This window comes from Bos mutus, chromosome 1, assembly GCF_027580195.1.
Source record: "Bos mutus isolate GX-2022 chromosome 1, NWIPB_WYAK_1.1, whole genome shotgun sequence".
Classification (NCBI taxonomy): Eukaryota; Metazoa; Chordata; class Mammalia; order Artiodactyla; family Bovidae; genus Bos; species Bos mutus.
The window spans coordinates 147824434-147849627 of record NC_091617.1 but is presented as its reverse complement, the minus strand read 5'-3'; the positions used below and the strand labels follow the sequence as shown (position 1 = coordinate 147849627).

At 38.5% G+C, this 25194-nt stretch overlaps 1 protein-coding gene across 4 annotated transcripts in view; it reads right to left on the bottom strand.

The window, feature by feature from the left end:
• The window catches only part of ANKRD28 (ankyrin repeat domain 28), a 216046-nt gene that overhangs the window by 116697 nt on the left and 74155 nt on the right, over positions 1–25194 (bottom strand). For 2 of the 4 annotated variants that reach the window (XM_070377138.1, XM_070377143.1), the window contains one exon: positions 8116–8199. In XM_070377138.1, the coding sequence (XP_070233239.1) occupies positions 8116–8199 (84 nt within the window). Of the gene's footprint in view, positions 1–8115; positions 8200–9317; positions 10832–25194 lie in introns of those variants that run through there. The other 2 variants (XM_070377133.1, XM_070377135.1) reach the window with 2 other exon arrangements.

Below are 25194 nucleotides of genomic sequence, written 5' to 3'. Positions count from 1 at the left end.
GGCACTAATTGAGACTTATCAGAGCAATTAGCAAGTTCAGCTCAGTCTAAAATTCAGGACACAATCTATGACATTTTTGTTATATAATTATCATTATTTATCTACCACCAATTTACATAAACATGTCCATTAAAATTGCTTCAAATAAAGAACTTACAGAACATTTAGTCTATCTGGGAAGCTGATAATATATTTATAATAACTCATAATAAATTCCAATATTATAAAAGTTTTGCTAGCATGCGCTCACCTTCTGAGTCAGCCTACACTCTGTCTATGAAGTGTGTGTGCATATGTGCTCAGTCGTGTCTGACTTTGCAGCCCCATGGACTGTAGCCTACAAGGCTTCTTTGCCCATGGGACTTTCTAGGCAAGAATACTGGAATGCGTTGTCATTTCCTCCTCCAGATGATCTTCCTGACCCAGGGACTGAACCCATGTCTCCCGCACTGCAGGCAGATTCTTTACCACTAAGTCACCAGGGAAGCCCCATCTATGGATTATGTATCTCCCTAAATAAACCTTTCACTTACAAAAAATTATTAAATAAAAATTCTGCTTGCTCATTAAAATTTTTCTTTACTTGGTGAATTTATCTCATTTACTACCAATCAGCAAGACTAAAAATAACTCAAATGTCCTCTAAGAGGGGGACTGATTAAATAAATTCTTATAAACACATAAGGGCAGAACTATGTGAATATAAGGAATAAGGAAGCTCTCTCTAGGCTGCTGCTGCTGCTGCTAAGTTGCCCCAGTCATGTCCGACTCTGTGTGACCCCATAGACAGCAGCCCACCAGGCTCCCCCGTCCCTGGGATTCTCCAGGCAAGAACACTGGAGTGGGTTGCCATTTCCTTCTCCAACGCATGAAAGTGAAGAGTGAAAGTGAAGTCACTCAGTCGTGTCCGACTCTTAGCGACCCCATGGACTGCAGCCTACCAGGCTCCTCCATCCATGGGATTTTCCAGGCAAGAGTACTGGAGTGGGCTAGTATGGACTAATTCTCCAAATACACTGGGGATTAAAAAAAAAGGAAAAATGGGGAAAAACATATGTTAAATAAAAAGTAGTTAGTGGAATACAGAGATAAGTCACCATCAGAGATAAGTCACTATCAGTTTCTAGCTGCAAAAACTGCTGGTTTCATTGGACAAAACTTTGTTTCCGGACTATCATAATAAGACATTCACAGACAACGACATGGAACACAGGCTCATTTATGGATCCTGGAGGAAAGCTGAATGCTGGTAAAGAAACTTTGAAAGTCTGAGGCTGAAACCTAGAAGCACTAGCAAGAACAGAGGAGAGGTGCAGTATTTCGGGATGGAGAAACTACAGCTGACCCTCTCAAGGGTGGGAGCTAAGACGGCTCTTCTCTCTCCAATCCTTCCCTGCTTTACCACATGCTCAGTGGAGGCCAGCTGGGAACTGTGTGGGTGCACGTGAGGTGGGCTGGGGGTCTGTGGGCTCCAATACCAATTACTGTGAAGAGCTGCAAAAGATTAGGCACACACACACGTTCTGGGGACAGAGAGTACCCATAGTAACCTCAAGCAACTGAGAGAAGAGGCTGTTAAAGACCTCTTCCAGAACATGAACAGCTTGGTGTGCTGACAGCCAGCAGAGGCAACGTGTGGTCACCAGAAAGATTTGTTAAAGATTAGGGTTTTTCTTAGTAATTTCTAGAAAAGGCTAGAGAACACTGAAGAATGAGGGTGGGTGGAGTTCAGGCAACTTGTGTAAACTTATGGTTTACTACTTTGTGTGAACTGCCAACAATCTTATTACAATAATACTGAAAACAAATGATCTGCTTGTGTGATGTACACACACACATATATGCACATGTATGTATTTGCCAAACAACTTCATCTGAGAGAGTAAAGCAACCTCATTTCCATGATCCCAGAAAGTATTTTTGAAAGCTTAACAGACGTCAGTATTTTTAAGACTACTTTGGCAAAATCAACTCTAAAAAATTTTCAATAAAAAAGTACATCTAAATTTAGAAACCAATATGCAAAATATACAAGGTAGCATTTTCAAAATTATCAAGCTTATATGATACAGGCAAGATCTACTGACTAGTTCTTAAATCAACTCTTCTGAGTTTAAAAAGGGTCACAGTCACAGAATTCATAATCTAAGACTTCCTCTGATTTAAACACTGAAAGCACTGTTGGCTGGATTATAATTACCCCTGGTTTGATATTACTTTGAATGACATTTTTATCCAGCCCAAAACTATGGCACTAAGGGAGGCTTGTTTATTCACTTATTTGCAATGCTAAAATTTACCAGTATTTGATTATGAAATTTAGGATTATATTTGCATACAGAATGTGGACGTTAACTTTTAGGGGGAAAGAAATCCATTTTTTTTTAAACCATTACTGTTTTATGGCACTATTTGGCAAAAGAAACAAACATCTCGAATTTACTTTTTAACTTCCCCAGGTTCTGTCAAATCTACATAGGTTCAAATTCTGTTCTGCTAAACACTTTCTGAGTTTTATTTTTGTCACCTATTGCTGGGATGGAAATGTCAACCTACCAACTTTACAAGATTGTTGTGTGAGTTACAGCAAGTAACCATAAAAAGGTTTAGGCACACTGCTGCCTCTGAAATACAAACTCAATAATTAACACCAATTTATATCACTCTGGATAGAAACAAACAATTCCTGCTTGTGGAAAATTTTCTAATAAAGTCATACCTTTTCTCTGAAACGTGTAATTAATATTTCAAATTATTTGGGCTCCATAATATGGCATTAAATTTTGATAATACTAGGGAAAGGTATTATTATTATTGCCATATAAATCTGAAAACACAAATGAAAACTTCTGGACAAAAGCAGGAGATCATTCGTCTGACATTTTTAGTGCCTTGCAAGTTTAGGGTGTGAAAAAAACCATGAGGGCCATTAATGTAAACCTACACATTTTACAACAAAAGCAAGTCCTAAAGAGTAAAATGGATGTGTGGCTCAGCTCGTAAAGTCTGCCTGCAATGAGGGAGACCTGGGTTTGATTCCTGGGTTGGGATGATCCCCTGGAGAAGAGGAAAGGCTACCCACTCCAATATTCTGGCCTGGAGAATTCCATGGACTATATAGTCTATGAGGTCACAAAGAGTCAGACACAACTGAGCAACTTTCACTTTCACAATAAGGTCTAAGAAGCACTTAGACCTTTCAAATTATATTCCTGTTCAAATATCTTGTAAACTGTTCTTTACATTGTTGCTGTTCAGTTGTTCAGTCATATTCAACTCTTTGCAACCCCATGGATTGCAGCACACCAGGCTTCCCTGTCCTTCATTGTCTCCCAGTTTGCTCAAACTTACAGCCATTGAGTCAATATGCCACCCAACCATCTCATCCTCTGTCACCCCTTTCTCCTTCTGCCCTCAATCTTTCCAGCATTAAGGTTTTTTCCAATGCATCAGCTCTTTGCATCAGCTGGCCTGTTCAGAGTACTGAAGCTTCAGCTTCAGCATCAGTCCTTCCAGTGAATATTCAGGGTTGATTTCCTTTAGGATGGACTGGTTGGATCTCCTTGCTGTCCAAGGGACTGTCAAGAGTCTTCTCCAGCACCACAGTTCAAAAGCACCAATTCTTCAGTGCTCAGCCTTCTTCATGGTCCGACTCTCACATCTGTACATCACTAATGGAAGAACCAAACCGACCTTTGTCAGCAAAGTGATGACTCTGCTTTCAACACGCTGTCTAGGTTTGCCATAGCTTTCCTTCCAAGGAGCGAGCGTCTTTTAATTTCATGGCTGCAGTCACCATCTGCAGTGATTTTAGAGCCCAAGAAAATAAAGTCTCTCACTGTTTCCACTGTTTCCCCATCTATTTGCCATGAAAGAGATGGGACCAGATGCCATGATCTTCGTTTTTTCGAGTTTTCAGCCAGCTTTTCACTCTCCTCTTTCACTTTCATCAAGAGGCTCTTTACTTTCTCTCACTTTCTGCCATTAGGGTAGTGTCACCTGCGTATCTGAGGTTACTGGTATTTTTCCTGGTGATCCTGATTCCAGCCTGCGTTTCATCCAGCCCCGCACTTGGCATATAACAAGCAGGGTGACGATATATAGCCTTCATGTACTCCTTTCCGAATTTTGAACCAGTTCACTGTTCCATGACCAATTCTAACTGTTATTTCTTGATCTGCATACAGATTTCATAGGAGGCAGGTATGATGGTCTGGTATTTCCATCTTTTAAGAAAATTTTCCAGTTTGTTGTGATCCACAGAGTCAAAGGCTTTAGCATAGTCAATGAAACAGATTTTTTCTGGAATCCTCTTGCTTTTTCTATGATCCAGCGGATGTTGGCAATTTGATCTCTGGTTCCCCTGCCTTTTCTAAATCCAGCTGGTACATCTGGAAGTTTTTTGTTCACATACTGTTGAAACCTAGCTTAAAGGATTTTGAGCATTACCTTGCTAGCATGTGAGATGAGTGCAATTGTGTGGTAGTTTGAACAGTCTTTGGCATTGCCTTTCTTTGGGAATGGAATGAAAACTGACCTTTTCCAGTTCTGTGGCCACTGTGAAGTTTTCCAAATTTGCTGGCATATTGAGTGCAGCACTTTCACAGCATCATCTTTTAGGACTGGAAATGGCTCAGCTGGAATTCCACCATCTCCACTAGCTTTGTTCATAGATGAGCTTCCTAAGGCCCACTAGACTTCGCACTCCAAGATGTTTGGTTGGCTCTAGGCGAGTGATCACACCATGTTGGTTATCCGGGTCATTAAGATCTGTTTTGTACAGTTCTTCTGTGTAGTCTTCCTACCTCTTCTTAATCTTTTCTGCCTCTGTTAGGTCCATACTGCTTCTGTCCTTTAGTGTACCCATCTTTGCATGAAGTGTTCCCTTGGTATCTCAAATTTTCTTGGAGAGTTCTCTAGTCTTTCCCATTCTATTGTTTCCCTCTTTCTTTGCATTGTTCACTGCAGAATGTTCAACTTGACAAGAGACGCAAAAAGCAACAGAGGAAAGGAAAGATACACCCATCTGAATGCAGAGTTCCAAAGAACAGCAAGCAGAGATAAGAAAGCCTTCTTAAATTCTTTAAATTATGAATATCAAGCTTCCTTTGAATTTTTTTTTTAACTTTTTCACCTATTTGGCATACAGTGCTTCTTCCACATCTGAGTGACCTATTTTTCTAAAAGTTTCCTATTTCAACTGTTTTTAGGCAATCAAAAATCTTCTACTAGGTTACCTATCCAAACAGCAATTTCCTTTTATTCCTTCCTGAAAATGCTGATTTTCTCCAGATAGAGTTCAATATAATCACTGAGGATAAGCTGCTATTCTCATGCCACAGGATGAACCTGGTGATGAACAATGACTTATCTAAGCAAAAAGCTAATCCCATTCTACCTCTGCTGGTGGACTGGTTTACAGTGGGCTTGTAACCAAGGAATCTCAGGGAGTTTTGTAGCAATTCTGAAAAAGAGCTTTTGCTTGATTAAAGAAGAAAAAAAGGAAATTTACAGAGTTTCCTTTCCAGTTTTTCTGGTTGTTTGTCTTAAGTGCAGGATGCAGCAGTTATCTCTTTACCAGGAGGAGAAAGCCAAGAGTCTCAGAGAGAAGCTCATCCAGGGCCATGATATTACTGTCTTAACCAACCCCCAAACACCCTGTTCTGGACTAAATTCCTGTATAAGCAACAAATTCCTGGATTTACTCAGATAGTCAACCACTTGTGGGCCAAAGTCTCCAAAAAGAAAACTCCCATATTTTCTAGTGAAATCATCTCAGGTAGCTTCTATAATAAAAGACTTCCTTCTCAGACCAAAGTATATGAATGCATAATATTTTATATCAGTTTTTAAAAAATCAGATACGTTACTAAGAAAGATGCTATTTAGTGGTCCATAGTATTCAATACTTCAGGATATGACTCAAGAAGCTAACCTAAATTAATAACAATGCTTATTTAACAGTATAGAGACAAATCTGAACTCTTATACCCACTCTAAGAACAAAAATAACTTTAAAAAATATACGTTTCAAAAAGATGTCATTCTCAAATACTCATTTGAATAAATTATTTTAGAAAACACCACTGTTGCACTGACATAAAGCTTAAAAATATTTTATTACCTATCTAGAATGAGTAGGTTTTATATTATAGAACAGTGTAAGTTTTATTACAAACATACACACTCGCCTCTTAAAATCCTATGCAATTCCTTATCATGGAGGATAAAAAAATAAGGGGAAAAAATTGCCACCCTAAATTAGAAGAATGGCCAAAGACTTAACAAATATGATGATGACAATACTGTCAACTATCAAGAGTCACAAAAGGAAAGGAACCATTAAAAAACTGTCAAAACTCCATGAATCATTAAAGACAAAATCACCCTCAAGAAGGGTCTACTGATTTGAAACACTAACCAAGCTTTTAGTTCTAAGCGTGGGTCTATGTTTCAGACAAGCGATCAAGCTAGCAGATGTTAAGAAACAATATTTTACAAGTAAGCAAAGAAAGGAATCTATAAGGAGAAAAGCAAAGATGAAAAGTCATAAAAGTTAAGAGGTCACACACTACAGACCCAGAACAGTTTCTAAGGCTATCACAGTGGAATAAACTGATTCTCAATAACAATCTTTTGAGCATAAAACTTTTAAAATTTAAGATAATTTGATTATTATAGCAGAAAAGCAGTTGGCTATATTGAGGCTTTATAATGATAGACATATTAACCATGGTTAGTAGGATTATACACCAAACCTCCTCAATAAGATGAGATTTGTTAGTTCTGTTTAAAACAAACAAAAAACAGTATGTTAAATAGAACACAATGCCTTTTCCTCCTTCTCCTAAGCGTATACCCTACAATTATTTTGTCTTGAGTATACTCTCCAGGACACCCCAATTATATAAAGTAACCAGCACTTCATTTAAAATAAATCCTGAATGAGGTAAATGTTTCCAGTAAATATAAACTTAAACACAATGCTTAAGGGAAAAATGTAACGACAGCATTTTGGTTACATTTTAGAATGTAAGGATGAATCATTTTAACTAATGATTCAAATTTACTCAGTTAATTCAACCTTAAAAAAATAAGATACTTCTTATATCTACTTAACATCAAGTGGTCATGATAGCACTATCCAAAAGAACAGGGGAAAGATGAGAGCTGGAGATGAGCTGGCAGAACACGTCTTTCTTAGAACTGGCCAATCAATTCCAGGTCATCTGTTTTGCTGTTGCTATAGGGACCTTATGAATCACGACTTCTCCCTACTCTCCATCTTTTAGAGAAGTGAATCACGTATGAAAAAGATACTGAAAACATTAACTTCCAGTAAAAATATATACAGTAAAAATTTTGATTTTATTACAGTTAATTATATATTTTCACCCACCTCAGCTTAGTAAATTAAAAAGTTTTGCCACTGGAGAAACATACACAGAATTATCTACATACCCACTCTTTCCAAAACTGTCCCTCCTGTCAGTCCTGAATGTTATTCCACTGTATCTTTAAAAGTCTGAAGAACTTTCAAACAATGTTTTTATTTACTGTGATACCCAAACAGATGCATCTTTGTGTATAATGTTTACCATGATTGCTTACAGAAAGCAAATTTGACCTCAGAACCAAGTTAGATATATTATAAATTTAAGACATGTCTCTTATTTTAAGTTCACAAAAAAGAATCATCATCTGAATATTTAACAGTGAAGTGTCATGACGTCTATAACTTACTTTCAAATGGGATTCAGAAAAAGAATAAATATATGTGTAGTATAAAAATAACTTGTGTAAATATTGGAGAGAAAGCAAATACGGCAAATGTTATCAATGATGGAGGTTATATGGGTATTCAAAAAGTTCTTCAACTTTTCTGTGAAAAATTTCAAAGTAAAAGGTTGGGGGAACAAAAATCCTTCACTGACTCCTAGTTGTCCTAGGTTTTAGTAATTACCCTGAATATACATATCCAGTCCTTTCCTTTTTGCCTCAAGACCTTTCTACCTTTGCTTAGACAAACTTACAGAATTGTGTTAGGTCTTTTAACAAAAATCATCAACTCTAGCAAAGTACGCTTCAAGGCTGGTATCAGTGAAACTGTTTTACCTGAAAGTTAACATCTTCTTTCTTAAATATTAGTGCTCGAACTTCATCAGGATCTCCATTAAATATAGCTTGCACCAGTGAGGGCTAAAATACAAGAGAGTAATAAAAACATTAATCACACCACATGGATGATTCTTAAGCTATTTCCACATAACTTTTAAACTAAAATTTTTCTTCCCTATCACAACAAAAATCACTTGGCTTTTGACATAAACTAAGTTTCATGAAGTCAAATCATATGAAAGTACAAGATTCCTCTTTGGAAAAAAGAGTAGGCCTAATTAAAAAAAAATCAATTCCATATGACCAAAATTAGGTAGTATAAAAACCATAATTAGATTTTATATGAGTGGAAACCTTTTTTTATACAGACGGTAAAAAGAAAGTATCGTCCAAATAAATACAAGTGAGACATCTCAACACATACTTGCAGGACACAGCTCGTCAAACAGGCATTTGACAAGGAGCCCACAGAGGAAGCCTCCTCGAGCAGCTCTGTTTCGGGCACCCGAATAATTTGCATGAGTTAGCATTCCATGTGTAAAGATAAAAATCCAAAGAAAACCTGACAGCTGATGAAAATCACTGCTATTCAAAGACCAAAAATTACTGTAAATCTGAGTAACATGAAGAGGCAGACACATGCATGTCTAAATATAACAAGTTCTTAATCAATGATATAGCCTCTCTGATAAGGTATCACATTATACTCTCAAACAAAAAGTTAATTGACAAAGCTTTAAAAATAAAATTAAAGATGAAGCCTGATTCTTTTTCTGTAACAGCCCTGCATGTACATATATAAAATTCACTACAGAGAAGGCTGTGCCTCGGTGCTGCTGGCAACAGCCAACTTTCCTAAAACACACAGTTCCTCATACTTGCCACATCAGTTTCTAAAACCACAAGTAAAAACTGAAACATGGGTGCTGTAGCCTACTATCCTCAAATTATTTTTTAAACTCATTTTAACAGATTAAGAGATAAAGTCTGAAATGTTATCTAAACATCTGAAAAAGTGAAAATAGGAAATGTGTGTATTTATACACAAGTAATATTACATCACACTCACACACCTATATTGCTTTCACTTGGGTTTTTTATGTAACTAGTGGAAATTAACTTGCATTTATGCTTAAAAAATAAAATTTACCCTGCTAGTTCAGTAAAAGATAGTAAACATATAAACTCTCGTATCTTACCAATACATTTCCCGAAGGTGCAGAATGTAGGGATTTATTTTCCTGTGGCAATTTACAAATGAATTCAGGAGACTCATCTTCTACCTCCTCCAAAACAACAATACACACTCGACTCATTCGTTCTTTTAAAAAGCTGAATTCTAAGCTATGTGATAAAAGTCACAGTTGGAAGAGCACAAGTAGCTTTTCCTCCTCTTCTGTACAGCGCTTAGAATCATCCTTTAAAAAGCACAGCTGGTGTTTTTAAAGTTAATAAGTACTATCAGAAAAACTAAAGCTTAAAATTATAACTACATAACTTCCTAAAAAAAAAAACCAAACAAACCCAAATTCTATTATTTTGTCGGGTTACTGTAAAACTTAAAAGAAATTTCACATCAACATGTCAAGAACTAAAACTGAATCCAGAACAAGCTCATTTAAAACTATTTTTCCGCTACCAAAACAGTCATATTACTACTCTGTTTTACAGAAATTCACTTGCATAAAAAGATCACTGTCTGGGTGATAGCACCACACACAACAGAATAAGACGAGGAGCAAGTGCTGAGACAGACGATCACAGCTATACCCACTCCTGCCTGCAAGGTCATAGTTACCAGCAGCTGGCTTGCTTATCATTGAAAATAAAATATAAAATCTCACTATTCGGTTTCCACTTCTAATTTGTCTCCACTTCTTCAGCTTCGCTGGTTTAATATAGATACTATCCAGAAAAAAAAAAAAAAATACAGCTAGAGCTCTCAAAATGTTGCTCAGAGGTTGACAATTCTTTCTGTGTTTGAAAAAGAAAAAAAAAACAACACTCTGCATTAATAGCAAAGCTGCAGTACATTTACATGCAATGAGTCAGACCACAAGAGACAATAAGACTCTTGGTACTAGAATACAGCTTGATTAATCCAGATATTCCATATAAGAGAAGAAACAGTTAGCTTTATTCCCATCGACAGCACAGGAAAAGCATAGTGTTCATTCTTCCTCCATCAGGCAGTGGTCTGTGGCTGCTCCAGCAAAAGGGCACAGGCACCAAGCAGAAACGGTGTTAGCGGAGAATCCTAATGGAACAGGCAGGCTGCGAAGGAATTAGAAGGCATTTGAGCTCAAATTACAGCTTCAGGCTTTTCATTTTTAAAAAAGAGAGGGAGAAAACTCCAGTAGTTTATCATTCCAGTGTTTTCTTTGATCTCCACATGAATGCAGCTTCCATCAAAGAGTCTTCATTCAGAGGAAAAAACAGCAGACTGTGCATCTTCTCTGAGCCAACTACTTTATTCAATCATCTGCCTCTGTGCCAATATAGTTTCCTTCCACTGTGAAAACCGCTACAGTTTTCTTTTTCAGTCGATTTCAGATGCTTTCCTGTTCCTCATATGATCTTGCAAACCGCCACTGACACCTCCAAATGAGTAGCAGGTCCTTAACAAACAGAGAACCTCAGGATCGGCCCCATAGAAGCATTCCAACTGAGCAACAGTCTGAAGAGCAAGGACTGCAGAACCGCAGGGTGAAATGCCTAGTAATGCTCACATGTTTCACTTACCAGAGAGCTGAGCTACTGCTCCGGATGTGACTTCCTCCAGCAGGAGAAAAAAACAGTGCGTTTGGACAGCCTTCACAATTAGAAGGTTCATGCCAGTTCTGTGACTAATCCAGATCAAACTAAAAAATTCTATAACCGAAAAATGAGTGCGCTTTTACCATTTTCCACTAAAAGCCACAAGGAAATCTGGTGTACTGCCTCTGCTGACTAACACTGGTTTTAGCAAGTAAACAATTCCAAACAGTTTAACTGCTTTCGTATGTTACAATACAGCAAATGTTTAACCCTATAGTGACAGCTGCAGTGAGAATGTCTGCAGTGAACCCATAAAAGAGAACTAGACATGGAGGAGCATTTTATGAGAACATAAATACCATAAACCCACGGTTTTCTTCCTATTTCCTCAAGACCATTTTTACATGTATGTTATTTTCAAGAATGTAAAGAAGTTTAAACAAAAGAAATTTAAGATTTACTAACAATTTCTGAGTTGTTAAATTTAGTCAACCAAATCATGTTTTGAAAGAGAAAAATGAAAATCCCATATTGGAGAAATTCTAATTGTAAAATTCTACTAATCACTTGAATTTCACAAAAGAAATAATACTGTCTTCCGATCTGGATGTGGAACAAAGCCTTAAAATCTGTTGAGTAGCTACATAAATCTATTGTTTCAAGTCCTTGGTAGTGGTAAAGGGTTAACACAAAGCAAAGAATCTTCTCCCTCCCTATAAAAGTAATTATCCTGGAGCTACAAATAAGTGTTAAAAACAACCAATTTATAGTTGGCTTTCTCTGTTTCCTCCCCATTTCTTGGTTTACTAAGGACGGGATTATTTTCCCACAGAAAAATGACAAGAAAATACTATGATTCTGCCTCAATCTTTGTTTTCATCTGTCAACCAGCATTTTTATTAATAAACATAATATTCCTGAACATTTGTGATGTGCTAGATGTTACATTCTCAGTTAATATTCACAGTGGCCCTGCTACATTCCCATATGTAAAGAGAAAAAACAGACTTAGAAATTACTATATCCATAGTTGGCAAATTAGTAAAGCTGTACCTAATTGTAAACACATGCTCTTTCTAATCTACTCTGCTTCCACTGACTGTACGCATACACTCTCGTCAAAGAGTTCTGTACTCTATAATACCAGACTGTAAAAGTGATCTTAGAAGACAAATCATCTAAATGATTGTGAAAAGTTTAGGTAACAAAGTAACATACTATTTATTGCAATAATATTCCCAAACAAGTTATTTTTAAATAGGTACTTCAGGGCTAATGTTACCTCACACACTTAAGTCAGTTGATTTATCAGAACACTAAAAAAAAAAAAAAAAAAAATCCAGCATAATATAAACAAGAAAGCCAGAATTCAACAACAAAACCCATTATCAATTTAAGAAAAAACCTATAACCCTAACATAACTGTACTAAAATACTAACGTGTGCCAAAAATTCAGTTACTTTTAAAAATATAAATGGTTTTAAGTCAAAATAAAGACATGCAAGTATTCTGACGTGCATGAAACCACTATAGTAACAATATACTGTCACTGTCAGGGGGCCTCGCCCCCCAAACAAAATCTCTTTTTATACGGACAATTTTAGCTTGTTCTAAAGTCTCCAGTATATAAGTTCACCTGCTTAGACCTAAGCAGGTACATCCTGTTTTCTTGCTCTAGGTCAAATTCTATACTTTGGTTTTTCCCAAACAGAAAGCAAGCTCCTTGAAGGTAGGGGCTATGCTACATACATATTGTTTCCTCCAATATCTCCATCTGTAAATAATTTCACTGAAATAAATTCTATTATGTCACAAGACTCAGGAATAGAGTGGAAAAAATATAAAAGACAGTGGGGGCAGGATTCATGTATTTCAACCAGTAAACATGGGGGTATTAAAGTGCAGCACAATGAATCCCGTGCCTCTAGGGGGAGAGCAACTTAAACGTGTAAGCTGACAGCATATAGAACAATGATACTGAGGACGGTTCAAACTACCGGCTCGGCAGTCAGCCTGCCTGGAGTTCAGATCCCAAGACAAAGCTGTGTCTTTGAGCAAGCTGCTTTAGTCCTTGAGTCTAAGACTTAGACTTCTGAGAATAATAATCTCCAGAGATGTTCACCTTGGAGACACACTGTAACAGAACACTGATTGAGAAGACAGGCTCTGTAACCAAACTAATCTAATCCGGCTTCCTACTAGGAAACATAACTGTGTGACCTTGAGCAAGTTACTTAACATTTCCGTGAATCATTTCAGTATCTACTAAAGAGCTGACAGAATCTACTTTGTGGTGTTATTAAGAGTAAAGTTTAAAATAAAGATAATAGTATTATTACAGATACTTAGGATAGTTAAAAGATATTCCTTGTGAAACCCTGGATACTGACAACCTGCCCCTACTGGGGAAGTGATTCCGTTTGGGGGTCTGGAGATTCCATCCTGTTACTAAGTCCCCACCCTTTTCAGGCCTCTAGAGAGCCTGCTAGAAACTTTACACTCCTGTAACCAGACTAGTGCTTACCAAGTGTTACTGGGGAAGAGAGCAATAAACTTAGGCAAGAGGTGTTTGTATTCCTCCACATTCATTGTATTTCACAGCCTAGGGAAAGAGCAAGAATAAAAAGTATTGGCCCATAATACATTAACTTATAAAAAAAATACTGAAACATTGTATGTTAACAGTGCCATACAGCACTGTTTTACATTTCCTACTGAATATGAGAGGCCCCCTCATTTCAAGGCATTCACATCTTAAAGGACATGGGTAAGTGAGTACTGAAAACACTGCTGTGGCTTAGTTGCTAAGTCCTGTCCCGACATTTAGCGACCCTGTGGACTGTGGCCCAACTAGGCTCCTCTGTCCATCCTGGACAAGAACACTGGAGAGAGTTGTTCTTTCCTCTTCCTGGGCATCTTCCTGACCCAGGGATGGCGCCCAGGTCTGCTGCACTGGCATGAGGAGTCTATCGCTGAGCCATCAAGGGAAGCCACTGAAGAAATCAGGAATGGAGAAAATGGCTAGGAGGAAAAATGGACAACAACTGCAGATTTAATTCAACAATGGGGTTTTTGCGTTTTTCAGTTGAACAATGCAAGAAAATGTTTTTTTTTTTTTTTTTGTGAGGCATTTAATTTTTAGGCCATATCAGATTAACTTTTTAATAGGCCAACAATTTCAATGACAACTTCATAATCCTTCCATTCTTTAGATTAAAATGTATCCTCTCAAAAGCTTACTCCCTACTTTTCACACAGAGTTAATTCATGGAAAAGCTGGCTCAAAATTCTCATTTTACTGATAAAAAGTTTAACATCCTGGAAGATTATTTTTAGGTTCCCCATATTGTTACAACAGAATTTCTTTTCTTGATACAAATGATTTTTCCTTTCTGAACAGTCAACCCAAAGCTCATCTTATCTCTTAAAAATTTATAAACTCCAGACTGATTATTACAGAATAAAATATTTTATCGAGGGTATGCCAAATGATTACTCCGCACCAAATTAGTCTGAGTATTAAAAAATAAAAGCTTGTGGTAAAAAATGGTGGGTTCAAATTATGTTTCAGAAACAGTTCTCACAGTTCAAGGATCCTGAACAATCCTCTTGAGTTATATGCCTCCCCAGTCCATATACTTTGGAAAAAGTCTGTGAACAGATTTAAAAGCAAGCAGGGTACGAGGAAGCAGGGTCGGGGGCGGGGGTGAGGTGCAAAGAATAAAGAAACAGTTGCTCTCTAGGCTACTGGTCAGATTTCCATGTGATTAGCAGAGCTACTGCAAACTGGCACTATATATTTTTAAATGATGAATTCAAAATCCTTGAAAGAGATCAGATTTAATTCTCCATCTGTAATGTATTTCTCAGCTAGGAAAAGGTCAGTTTTCATTCCAATCCCAAAGAAACAAAATGCCAAAGAATGCTCAAACTACTGCACAATTGCGCTCATCTCACACACTAGTAAAGTAATGCTCAAAATTCTCCAAGTCAGGCTTCAGCAAAACATGAACTGGGAACTTCCAGATGTTCAAGCTGGTTTTAGAAAAGGCAGAGGAACCAGAGATCAAATTGCCAACATCCACTGGATCATCGAAAAAGCAAGAGAGTTCCACAAAAACATCTATTTCTGCTTTCTTGACTATGCCAAAGCCTTTGACTGTGTGGATCACAATAACCTGCAGAAAATTCTGAAAGAGATGGGACCTGCCTCTTGAGAAACCTATATGCAGATCAGGAAGCAACAGTTAGAACTGGACATGGAACAACAGACTGGTTCCAAATAGGGAAAGGAGTACGTCAAGGCTGTATATTGTCACCCTGCTTATTTAACTTCTATGCAGAGTACATCATGAGAAACACTGGGCTGGATGAAGCACAAGCTGGAATCAAGATTGCTGGGAGAAATATCAATAACCTCAGATATGCAGATATGACCACCCTTATGGCAGAAAGTGAAGAACTAAAAAGCTTCTTGATGAAAGTGAAAGAGGAGAGTGAAAAGCTGGCTTAAAGCTCAACATTCAGAAAACTAAGATCATGGCATCCAGTCCCATCACTTCATGGCAAATAGATGGGGAAACAGTGGGGAAACTATGAAATAAAAAGACGCTTGCTCCTTGGAAGGAAAGTTATGACCAACCTAGACAGCATATTAAAAAGCAGAGACATTACTTTGTCAACAAAGGTCCGTCTAGTCAAGGCTATGGTTTTTCCAGTGGTCATGTGTGGATGTGAGAGTTGGACTGTGAAGAAAGCTGAGAGCCGAAGAATTGATGCTTTGGAACTGTGGTGCTGGAGAAGACTCTTGAGAGTCCCTTGGACTGCAAGGAGATCCAACCAGTCCACCCTAAAGGAGATCAGTCCTGGGTGTCCACTGGAAGGACTGATGTTGAAGCTGAAACTCCAATATTTTGGCCATCTGATGCAAAGAGCTGACTCATTTGAAAAGATCCTGATGCTGGGAGGGATTGGGCGCAGGAGGAGAAGGGGACAACAGAGGATGAGATGGCTGGATGGCATCATCGACTTGATGGACATGAGTTTGGGTGAACTCCGGGAGTTGGTGATGGACAGGGACGCCCAGCATGTTGCGGTTCATGGGGTCGCAAAGAGTTGGACATGACTGAGCGACTGAACTGAACTGAACCAATTTTCTAAATGTTTACCCAATCATACTTCTAAAATAGCCAATGTTATCTGAAGACCTCAAGTGGTTTCAACCTACCAATACTGTATAATGATAAATAATGAACTATTAACTCTTTCATCTTTAATATTACTATATACTTCACAGTGCTAACAAATTCAGTTCCGTTGCTCAGTCGTGTCCAACTCTTTGCAACCCCATGGACTGTAGCCCACCAGACTTCCCTGTCTATCACCAACTCCTGGAGCTTGCTCAAGCTCATATCCATCAAGTCGGTGATGCCATCCAACCATTTTATCTTCTCTTGTTCCCTTCTCCTACCTTCAATCCTTCCCAGAATCAGGGTCTTTTCCAATGCATTCTTTGCAAAGAACACATTTTGTACCCGTTTTTGCCATTTTCCATTCAACTAGAACATACAAGTTTTCAGTTAAGTATACTCACATGACAAAGACAATACCTCCCAGTTTCCCTTTAGTGAGGAGCCACAAGACAAACTTCTAACAAGTATTTTAAGTAGAGGTGTCATGTGGCTTCCAGAAAACTTTCTAGAACAAATGACATATCCATCCTGCTTCCTGGAACATGAAAGATTGGCCACCATCTTAAACCAACTAAGGACCAGAGTCTAGCGTAGTGGAAAAGCAAGCTGAATGGGATCTGGGTTCCTGAGGACTCCGTGGGACAGAACTGCCATAAAAGTCCTGGACTGCCTACTTTCTGAAAAGTGGAAGTGTTAGTCACTCAGTCATATCCCACTCTTAGCAACCCCATGGACTGTAGTCCACCAGGCTCCTCTTTCCATGGAATTCTCCAGGCAAGAATACTGGAGTGGATATCTAATTCTTCTCCAGGGAATCTTCCTGGTCCGGGATCAAACCTGGGTGCTCTGCACTGCAGACAGATTCTTTACTGTCTGAGCCACCAGGGAAGTCCGCTTACTTCCTGACTTTTATGTTAGAGAAAAATAGTTCTGCCTTGTTTTAAGTCACTGTGATTCTCAGTCTCTTTTCACATGGAGCTGAACCTAACTCCAAATGAGATTCTTATTCTTTCTTTAATCACCAGTTATACCTGTCCAGCCCTGCTCTTCTACCATTCATACTCCAGTACACGTTATAGCCACTTATATTTTCAATAAATGAAATGCACCTATAAACATTAGCCATAACAAATTTAACAGAAACAATCACTTACACACAATAACTTATAAACACAAGCCACAAAAAATTTAACAGAAACAATAAGTGACCAGAAAACAGCTTGAAGAACAACCCACTATATTATGCTGTATAAGCAAAGGAGAATCAACAGAGGGAAAATGAAACAAATGCTTATTACACATATTCTTGCTGAATCCTCCACCACCATCCGTGGGTACTATTTTACAATTTATATACTGAATATACAATTGTATATACAATTTATATATTGTAAATGGGGGCTCAATAACATCCAGTCAGTCAGAGACTCTCCATCTGTATTTATTCCTCATCTACTATGTGCTGGGCTTTCTTCCAGGTCAAGAAAACAAAATTATGAATAAAAAGTCAATCTGTGTTCTAATGAAGCTTACCCACAAATAAATATTACAAAACTAGAAACTGTGACCAACTGTAGAAGGAAAGCAATTCTGGAAGGGAAGGATCTAAAGGAAGGCCCACGTGGTTGGAGGAGCAATCATGAGGGACAAGGGCAGACGCAGCTGGAGAAACAGCAAACTCAGCTTACCCAGGGCTTGGTAAACCAAGTTATAAAGTCTTTGTTTTTTAAAAAATAATTTTATTTATTTGCTCAGGCTTTTCTCCAGTTGCAGTGAGGGGGGCTACTCTCTAGTGGTGTGTGGGCTTCTCACTGCAGTGCCTCCTCCTGTTGCAGAGTATGGGCTCCAGGGAGCTCGGGCTTCAGGAGCTGAGGCACAAAGGCTCAGCAGGTGTGGCTCCCAGGTTCCAGGGCGCAGGCTTAACAGCTGTGGCACACAGGCCGAGTGGCTCAGAGGCATGTGGGGTCTTTATCAAACTTAGCAGGTGGACTCTTTATCAAACTTTACAACTAAAGTTTGTGGTTTTGATTAAGTGACTGAAAAGTTATTAAAACTTTTACAGCAAGGTTTGCTTTAAAAAGATCATCATAGTTTGCTTTAAAAAGATTAAGTGGCTTCAGTGTAGAGAGGACTGGAGTAGAAGAAAGGAAGCCAAAACCCAGTTAGGAGACCCCTGCAGTGATCCAGAAGATGAGTGATCTGATCTAGGGTGCTGGGCATGTAAATGGAGAGACAGATAGATACATTTTAGAAGTGGGACTTACTGGCCATGCTAACAAACTGGATGCAGGAGGGAGGAATCAGGTGGTTTCTGACTTGGGAGACTAGAGCTTGCTAGAGGTCAAGCAGTTTAGGTCTTCTTCAGTTTCTGAATTTATAAAATGGGGACTATGATTTGTTTTATCTTATCTATAGTTCCTTCAAGCTCTCAGTTGGTTTCAAATATTAATCCAAAGTCTCTTAGTATACACTTTCATGATTTGAAAATGAAGTGTTAGCAATCCCAAAGCAGCCTAATTCTGCTGCTGCTGCTGCTGCTAAGTCGCTTCAGTCGTGTCCGACTCTGTGCGACCCCAGAGATGGTAGCCTACCAGGCTCTTCTGTCCCTGGGATTCTCCAGGCAAGAACACTGGAGTGGGTTGCCATTTCCTTCTCCAAAGCATGAGAGTGAAAAGTGAAAGTGAAGTCACTCAGCCTAATTCTAGGTGGGTATAAAAACATTCCTAAAGAATGCTAAGATTTGGTTCAATCCTTCTCAAAGTCCAGTACATTGAAATAATCTAAAAACCTTTTGGCAAGAATACTTTATTCCTAAAGCATTCACTGAAATAACAATACCAAATAATTCAACAAATACCTAAATATTAATATTTCCACCCCACTCTGTATACCACACCAAAGGATCACAAAATATCATATATCATCATCACCTTCAAAGACCTCAAACAACCTAGTGATTTTTTGGATACGATACCCAAAACACAGACAACAAAAGCAAATATAAACAAGTGGGACTGCACCAAACTAAGACGCTTCGAGACAGCAAAGGAGACCACCAACAAATTGAAAAGACAACCTATGTAATGGGAGGAAATATTTGCAGTCCATGTATCTGTTAAGGGGTTAACATGCAAGATATACAAGGAACTCATGCAACTCAACAGCAAAACAAACAAACAAACAAAACCCCACAAAAAAACAAAAACCAAATAACCTGATTTTTAAAATGGACAAAAGACCCATGTAGGTATTTTTCTCCTTCTTTTTTTAAAGTACATATTTTTCTAAAGAAAACATATAAATGACCAATGGGTACATGATGTTCTCATGTACACGACATAAGGTGTTCAACATCATTAATAACTAGGGTTATTCAAAGCAAAACCAAAATGAGATTTCATTTCACACCTGTTAGGACAGCTAGTACCATAAAGATGAGACAAGTGTTGGTGAGAACACGGGGAAAAGGAAACCCTTTGTACACTGTTGGTGGGAATGTAGACTGGAACAGCTAGTATGAAAACCAGAGGGAGGTTCCTGAAAAAATTAAATATAAAACTACCACAAGATCCCATGATCTCACTTCTACGTACACATTCAAGGGAAATTAAGCCAGTATCTCAAAGAGTTATCTCTACCAATGCAGATACAATGCAGAGTGTATCATACTCCTGTGCTCATTGCACCGTTATTCACAAAGCCAAGAAATGGAAACAGTCTAAGAGTCTACTGACAGATGAATGGATCAATAAAATACAGTATATGTGCATGCAATGGAATAGTATTCAGCTGTAAAAATGAAGGAAACTGTGGCATTTCCAACAACATGGATGAATCGGAAGGATATTACGATGAGTGAAATAAGCCAGACACAGAAAAATACTGTGATTCCATTTATACGTGAAATCTTAAAAAGCTGAACTCATAGAAGCGGAGGGTAGAATGGAGGAAATGATGTTGGTAATCTAAAGGTACAAACCTTCAGTTATAAGGTGAATAAATTCTGGGGATCTAACATACAGCTTACTCCTTGGAAGGAAAGTTATGACCAACCTAGGTAGCATATTCAAAAGCAGAGACATTACTTTGCTAACAAAGGTCCGTCTAGTCAAGGCTATGGTTTTTCCTGTAGTCATGTATGGATGTGAGAGTTGGACTGTGAAGAAAGCTGAGCACTGAAGAATTGATGCTTTTGAACTGTGGTGCTGGAGAAGACTCTTGAGAGTCCCTTGGACTGCAAGGAGATCCAACCAGTCCATTCTGAAGGAGATCAGCCCTGGGATTTCTTTTGGAAGGAATGATGCTAAAGCTGAAACTCCAGTACTTTGGTCACCTCATGCGAAGACTTGACTCATTGGAAAAGACCCTGATGCTGGGAGGGATTAGGGACAGGAGGAGAAGGGGACGGCAGAGGATGAGATGGCTGGATGGCATCACCGACTTGATGGATGTGAGTCTGAGTGAACTCTGGGAGTTGGTGATGGACAGGGAGGCCTGGCGTGCTGCGATTCATGGGGTTGCAAAGAGTCGGACACGACTGAGCAACTAAACTGAACTGAACATACAGCACGGTGATGATAATTAACTACTGTATGAAAGCTTTGAATTTGCTGAGAGTAGATCTTGTGTTATCACAAAAGCAAAAAAACAGATAACTATATGAAATGAGACTTGCTAGTTAACATGTTCAGCTTGACTGTAGTAACCATTTCATAATGTATATTTTATTGTCATGTCATAAACCTTAAACAAACACAGTCTTTACTTGTCAATTATACATAAATAAAGTTGGAGGAAAAAAGACCTCCTGCGGCCTAAATGAGGTACTACATCATACATGAAAAAAATTAACATGTACAAGGTAAGAACGCAAGATAGTAAAAAGCAATATATATAGAAGACTTAAGTAAGAGGTATAGACTATACCTGTCACTAATGCAGTCACTGGTAAGGAGTACAGTATATAAACTTATGAACTGTAATTGGTATATAAAGATACATTCTAACTGCCCACTTTCTTAAAAAACTGCTGTCCTTCATAAAGCTATGTATTAGGTTGGCGCAAAAGTGACTGGCTTTGCACTGCTGAACTTTGCCATTTGATACCAGAATACATTCTTAAATAAATAAATGTGGTTATGTTATATGTCATTTTAATGCACATTTCTCACTTTATGTTTTTTTGCTCATGACTTATTACTTGCTATTTATTTTATATTTATTTTAGACTAGGGAAATGATGTTACACAAAAAGTAAATTTGAGCAATTTTCTTACTGGAGTTCAAAATGGGTTGTAAAGCAGCAGAGACAACTCACAACAATTCATCTGCCAGGAACTGCTAACAGATGTATGGTGCGGCAGTGATTCAAGAAGCTTTGCAAAGGAGATGAGAGCCTTGAAGATGAGGAGTGCAGGGGCAGGCCATCAGAAGCTGACAACAACCAACAGAGAGGATCATCAAAGCTGATCCTCTTGTAACTACAGGAGAAGCTGCTGAAGAGCCTCAACGCTGATCATTTTATGGTTGTTCGGCATTTGAAGCAAACTGGAAAGGTGAAAAAGCTCAAAGTGAATGCCTCACGTGCTGCGTGCTAAGTCACTTCAGTTGTGTCCGACTCATTGAAATCCAAAGGACACTAGCCCACCAGGCTCCTCATGGGATTCGTGCCTCGGGCAGAAAAATCGTTTTGAAATATCATCTCCTCTTATTCTACACAACAGTGAACCATTTCTTGATCGGATTGTGATATGCGACCAGAAGTACATTTTATATGACAACCGGTCATGACCAGCTCAGTACAAAGACAAATTTGCCCCAAAAAGAGGTCACAGTCACTGTTTGGTGGTCTGCTGCCCGTCTGATCCACTACAGCTTTCTGAATCCCAGCAAAACCATGACATCTGAAAAGCATGCTCAGCAAATTAATGAGATGCATCAAAAACTGCAACAGCTGCAGCCCGCACTGGTCAACAGAAACAGCTCAATTCTTCACAACAATGGCCAGATGGATGCATGTCGCATACCAATACTTCAGAAGTTGAACGAATTGGGCTACGAAGTTTGCCTCGTCTGCCATATTCACCTGACTTCTCACCAACTAACTACCACTTCTTCCGGCATCTCAACAACTTTTTGCAGGGAAAATGCTTTGACAGCCAGCAGGAAACATATAATTCTTTCCAAGAGTTCGCTGAATCATAAGGCACCGATTTTTATGCTAAAGGAAAAAAAATCATTGACAAAAATGTGTTGATTGTAGTGCTTCTTATTTTGATTAATAAAGATGAATTTGAGCCTAGGTATGTTCCAGAAAAACATCTATTTCTGCTTTATTGACTATGCCAAAGCCTTTGACTGTGTGGATCACAATAACTGTGGAAAATTCTGAAAGAGATGGGAATACCAGACCACGTGATCTGCCTCTTGAGAAATTTGTATGCAGGTCAGGAAGCAACAGTTAGAACTGGACATGGAACAACAGACTGGTTCCAAATAGGAAAAGGAGTACGTCAAGGCTGTATATTGTCACCCTGCTTATTTAACTTCTATGCAGAGTACATCATGAGAAACGCTGGACTGGAAGAAACACAAGCTGGAATCAAGATTGCCAGGAGAAATATCAATAACCTCAGATATGCAGATGACACCACCCTTATGGCAGAAAGAGAAGAGGAACTAAAAAGCCTCTTGATGAAAGTGAAAGTGGAGAGTGAAAAAGTTGGCTTAAAGCTCAACATTCAGAAAACTAAGATCATGGCATCCAGTCCCATCACTTCATGGCAAATAGATGGGGAAACAGTGCAAACAGTGTCAGACTTTCTTTTTTTGGGCTCCAAAATCACTGCAGATGGTGACTGCAGCCATGAAATTAAAAGACACTTACTCCTTGGAAGGAAAGTTATGACCAACCTAGATAGCATATTCAAAAGCAGAAACATTACTTTGCTAACAAAGGTTCGTCTAGTCAAGGCTATGGTTTTTCCAGTGGTCATGTATGGATGTGAGAGTTGGACTGTGAAGAAGGCTGAGCGCTGAAGAATTGATGCTTTTGTACTGTGGTGCTGGAGAAGACTCTTGAGAGTCCCTTGGACTGCAAGGAGATCCAACCAGTCCATTCTGAAGGAGATCAGCCCTGGGATTTCTTTGGAAGGAATGATGCTAAAGCTGAAACTCCAGTACTTTGGCCACCTCATGCGAAGACTTGACTCACTGGAAAAGACCCTGATGCTGGGAGGGACTGGGGGCAGGAGGAGAAGGGGACGACAGAGGATGAGATGGCTGGATGGCATCACTGACTCGTTGGACGTGAGTCTGAGTGAACTCCGGGAGTTGGTGATGGACAGGGAGGCCTGGTGTGCTGTGATTCATGGGGTCGCAAAGGGTCGGACACGACTGAGCGACTGAACTGAACTGAACTGATGATCATTTAAATTCACAGTCTGAAATGGCAATTACTTTTTTACCAACCTAAATAAATTTCAGTGTTGATAATTTTTCCTCCTTTAATTTACCAGAAAGGTGCCTTCTCAAAGAAACCAACAGTCTTCTAGCTAGAACATTTAATATCAAAACTCATTCTTCATCATATTTCAGAGAAAAACATGTTGAAACACTAAAACTATTTCAGGCTAAAACTATTTATAATGCAAGAACAGCAGTCAGCTACCCAACATGTAGGTAAGTGCCATCTACTAGAAATATAAAGTGAGCCACATACGTAAATTAAAATTTTCAAGCAAACACATCCTAAAATGGTGAGGCACGTAAAATTAATTATAATACTGTGTTATCGAATATCCAAAACACTGCATTAACTTGTAGTCAATATAGTTATCAGATACCTTACTATTAAAACTGTCTTTAAAATTTCCTGTAGAGTTTAGAGTTAAAGCCTACCTCAATGAAAACAGCAAATTGTCATTGGAAATAACTACTCTCTATTCAGATCGTGTAAGTTTACAATATATGTGCTCAAGTTGTTCCAAGCATACTTAAAAGTTTTCCAATAACTAAGACAATTAAACACAATTAAGAATTTAGTTCCTCAGTTACAGTGGCCAGCCATTTGGCTGGTGACAATCAGGTTGTACAACACTGACTTCAATCTATAAGAACCAACTTCAATATGCTATCTACATGACTGTCTAAAGACAAAGATCATAGTTTAGATTTTTATGGCAGCTCAGAGTCACTGATGCTAATATGCACTGTTCTACAGTAAAATAAACACCTCAGGAGAGAACTGCCTTAGCTGATATTTCCTAAATATTTGTCTTAATTTGAATAGCTCACCAGTTCTTTCTTTTTTCTTTGTCTCTTATCTCAAAACATAAAAACATCTAATTTTATCATGGTACAAATCTTGGCTTGAAGACAATAACATACTTTCTTATGAAACAAACTACATGAACTTTATAGGTGCCGTTTTCTTTATTCAGAGGCCTCTTCACATATATTAGTATTCCACATAGAGTTCATAAGATAACTTAACAAAAACTGGCTAGTCATCGGTCAGCACAGTATTTCTTTGGGTACCTTTGTTCTGGCAAAACGTTGTCCACTGGAGAAGAGAATGGCAAATCACTTCAATATTTTTGCCTTGAGAATCCCACGAAGAGTATGAAAACACAAAAGGATATGACACTGAAACATGAACTCCCCAGGTTGGTAGGTGCCCAATATGCTACTGCAGAGAGCGGAGAAAGTGCTCAGAAAGAATGAGGAGGTTGAACCAAAGTGAAAACAACGCCCAACTATGGATGTGACTGGTGATGGAACTAAAGTTCGAAAGAAAAATATTGCATAGGAACCAGGAATGTTAGGTCCATGAAAGTTAGGCCCATGGAATGTTAGGTAAATTGGAATTGGTCAAATAGGAGATGGCCAGAGTGAACACTGACATTTTAGGAATCAGTGAACTAACATGGATCAGAATGGGCAAATTTCATTCAGATGACCATTACATCTACTACTGTGGGCAAGAATCCCTTAGAAGAAATACAGCAGCCTTCATATGCAACAAAGGAGTTCGAAATGCAGTACTTGGATTCAATTTCAAAAATAGCAGAATGGTCTCTGTTCGTTTCCAAGGCAAACCATTCAACATCACAGTAATCCAAGTCT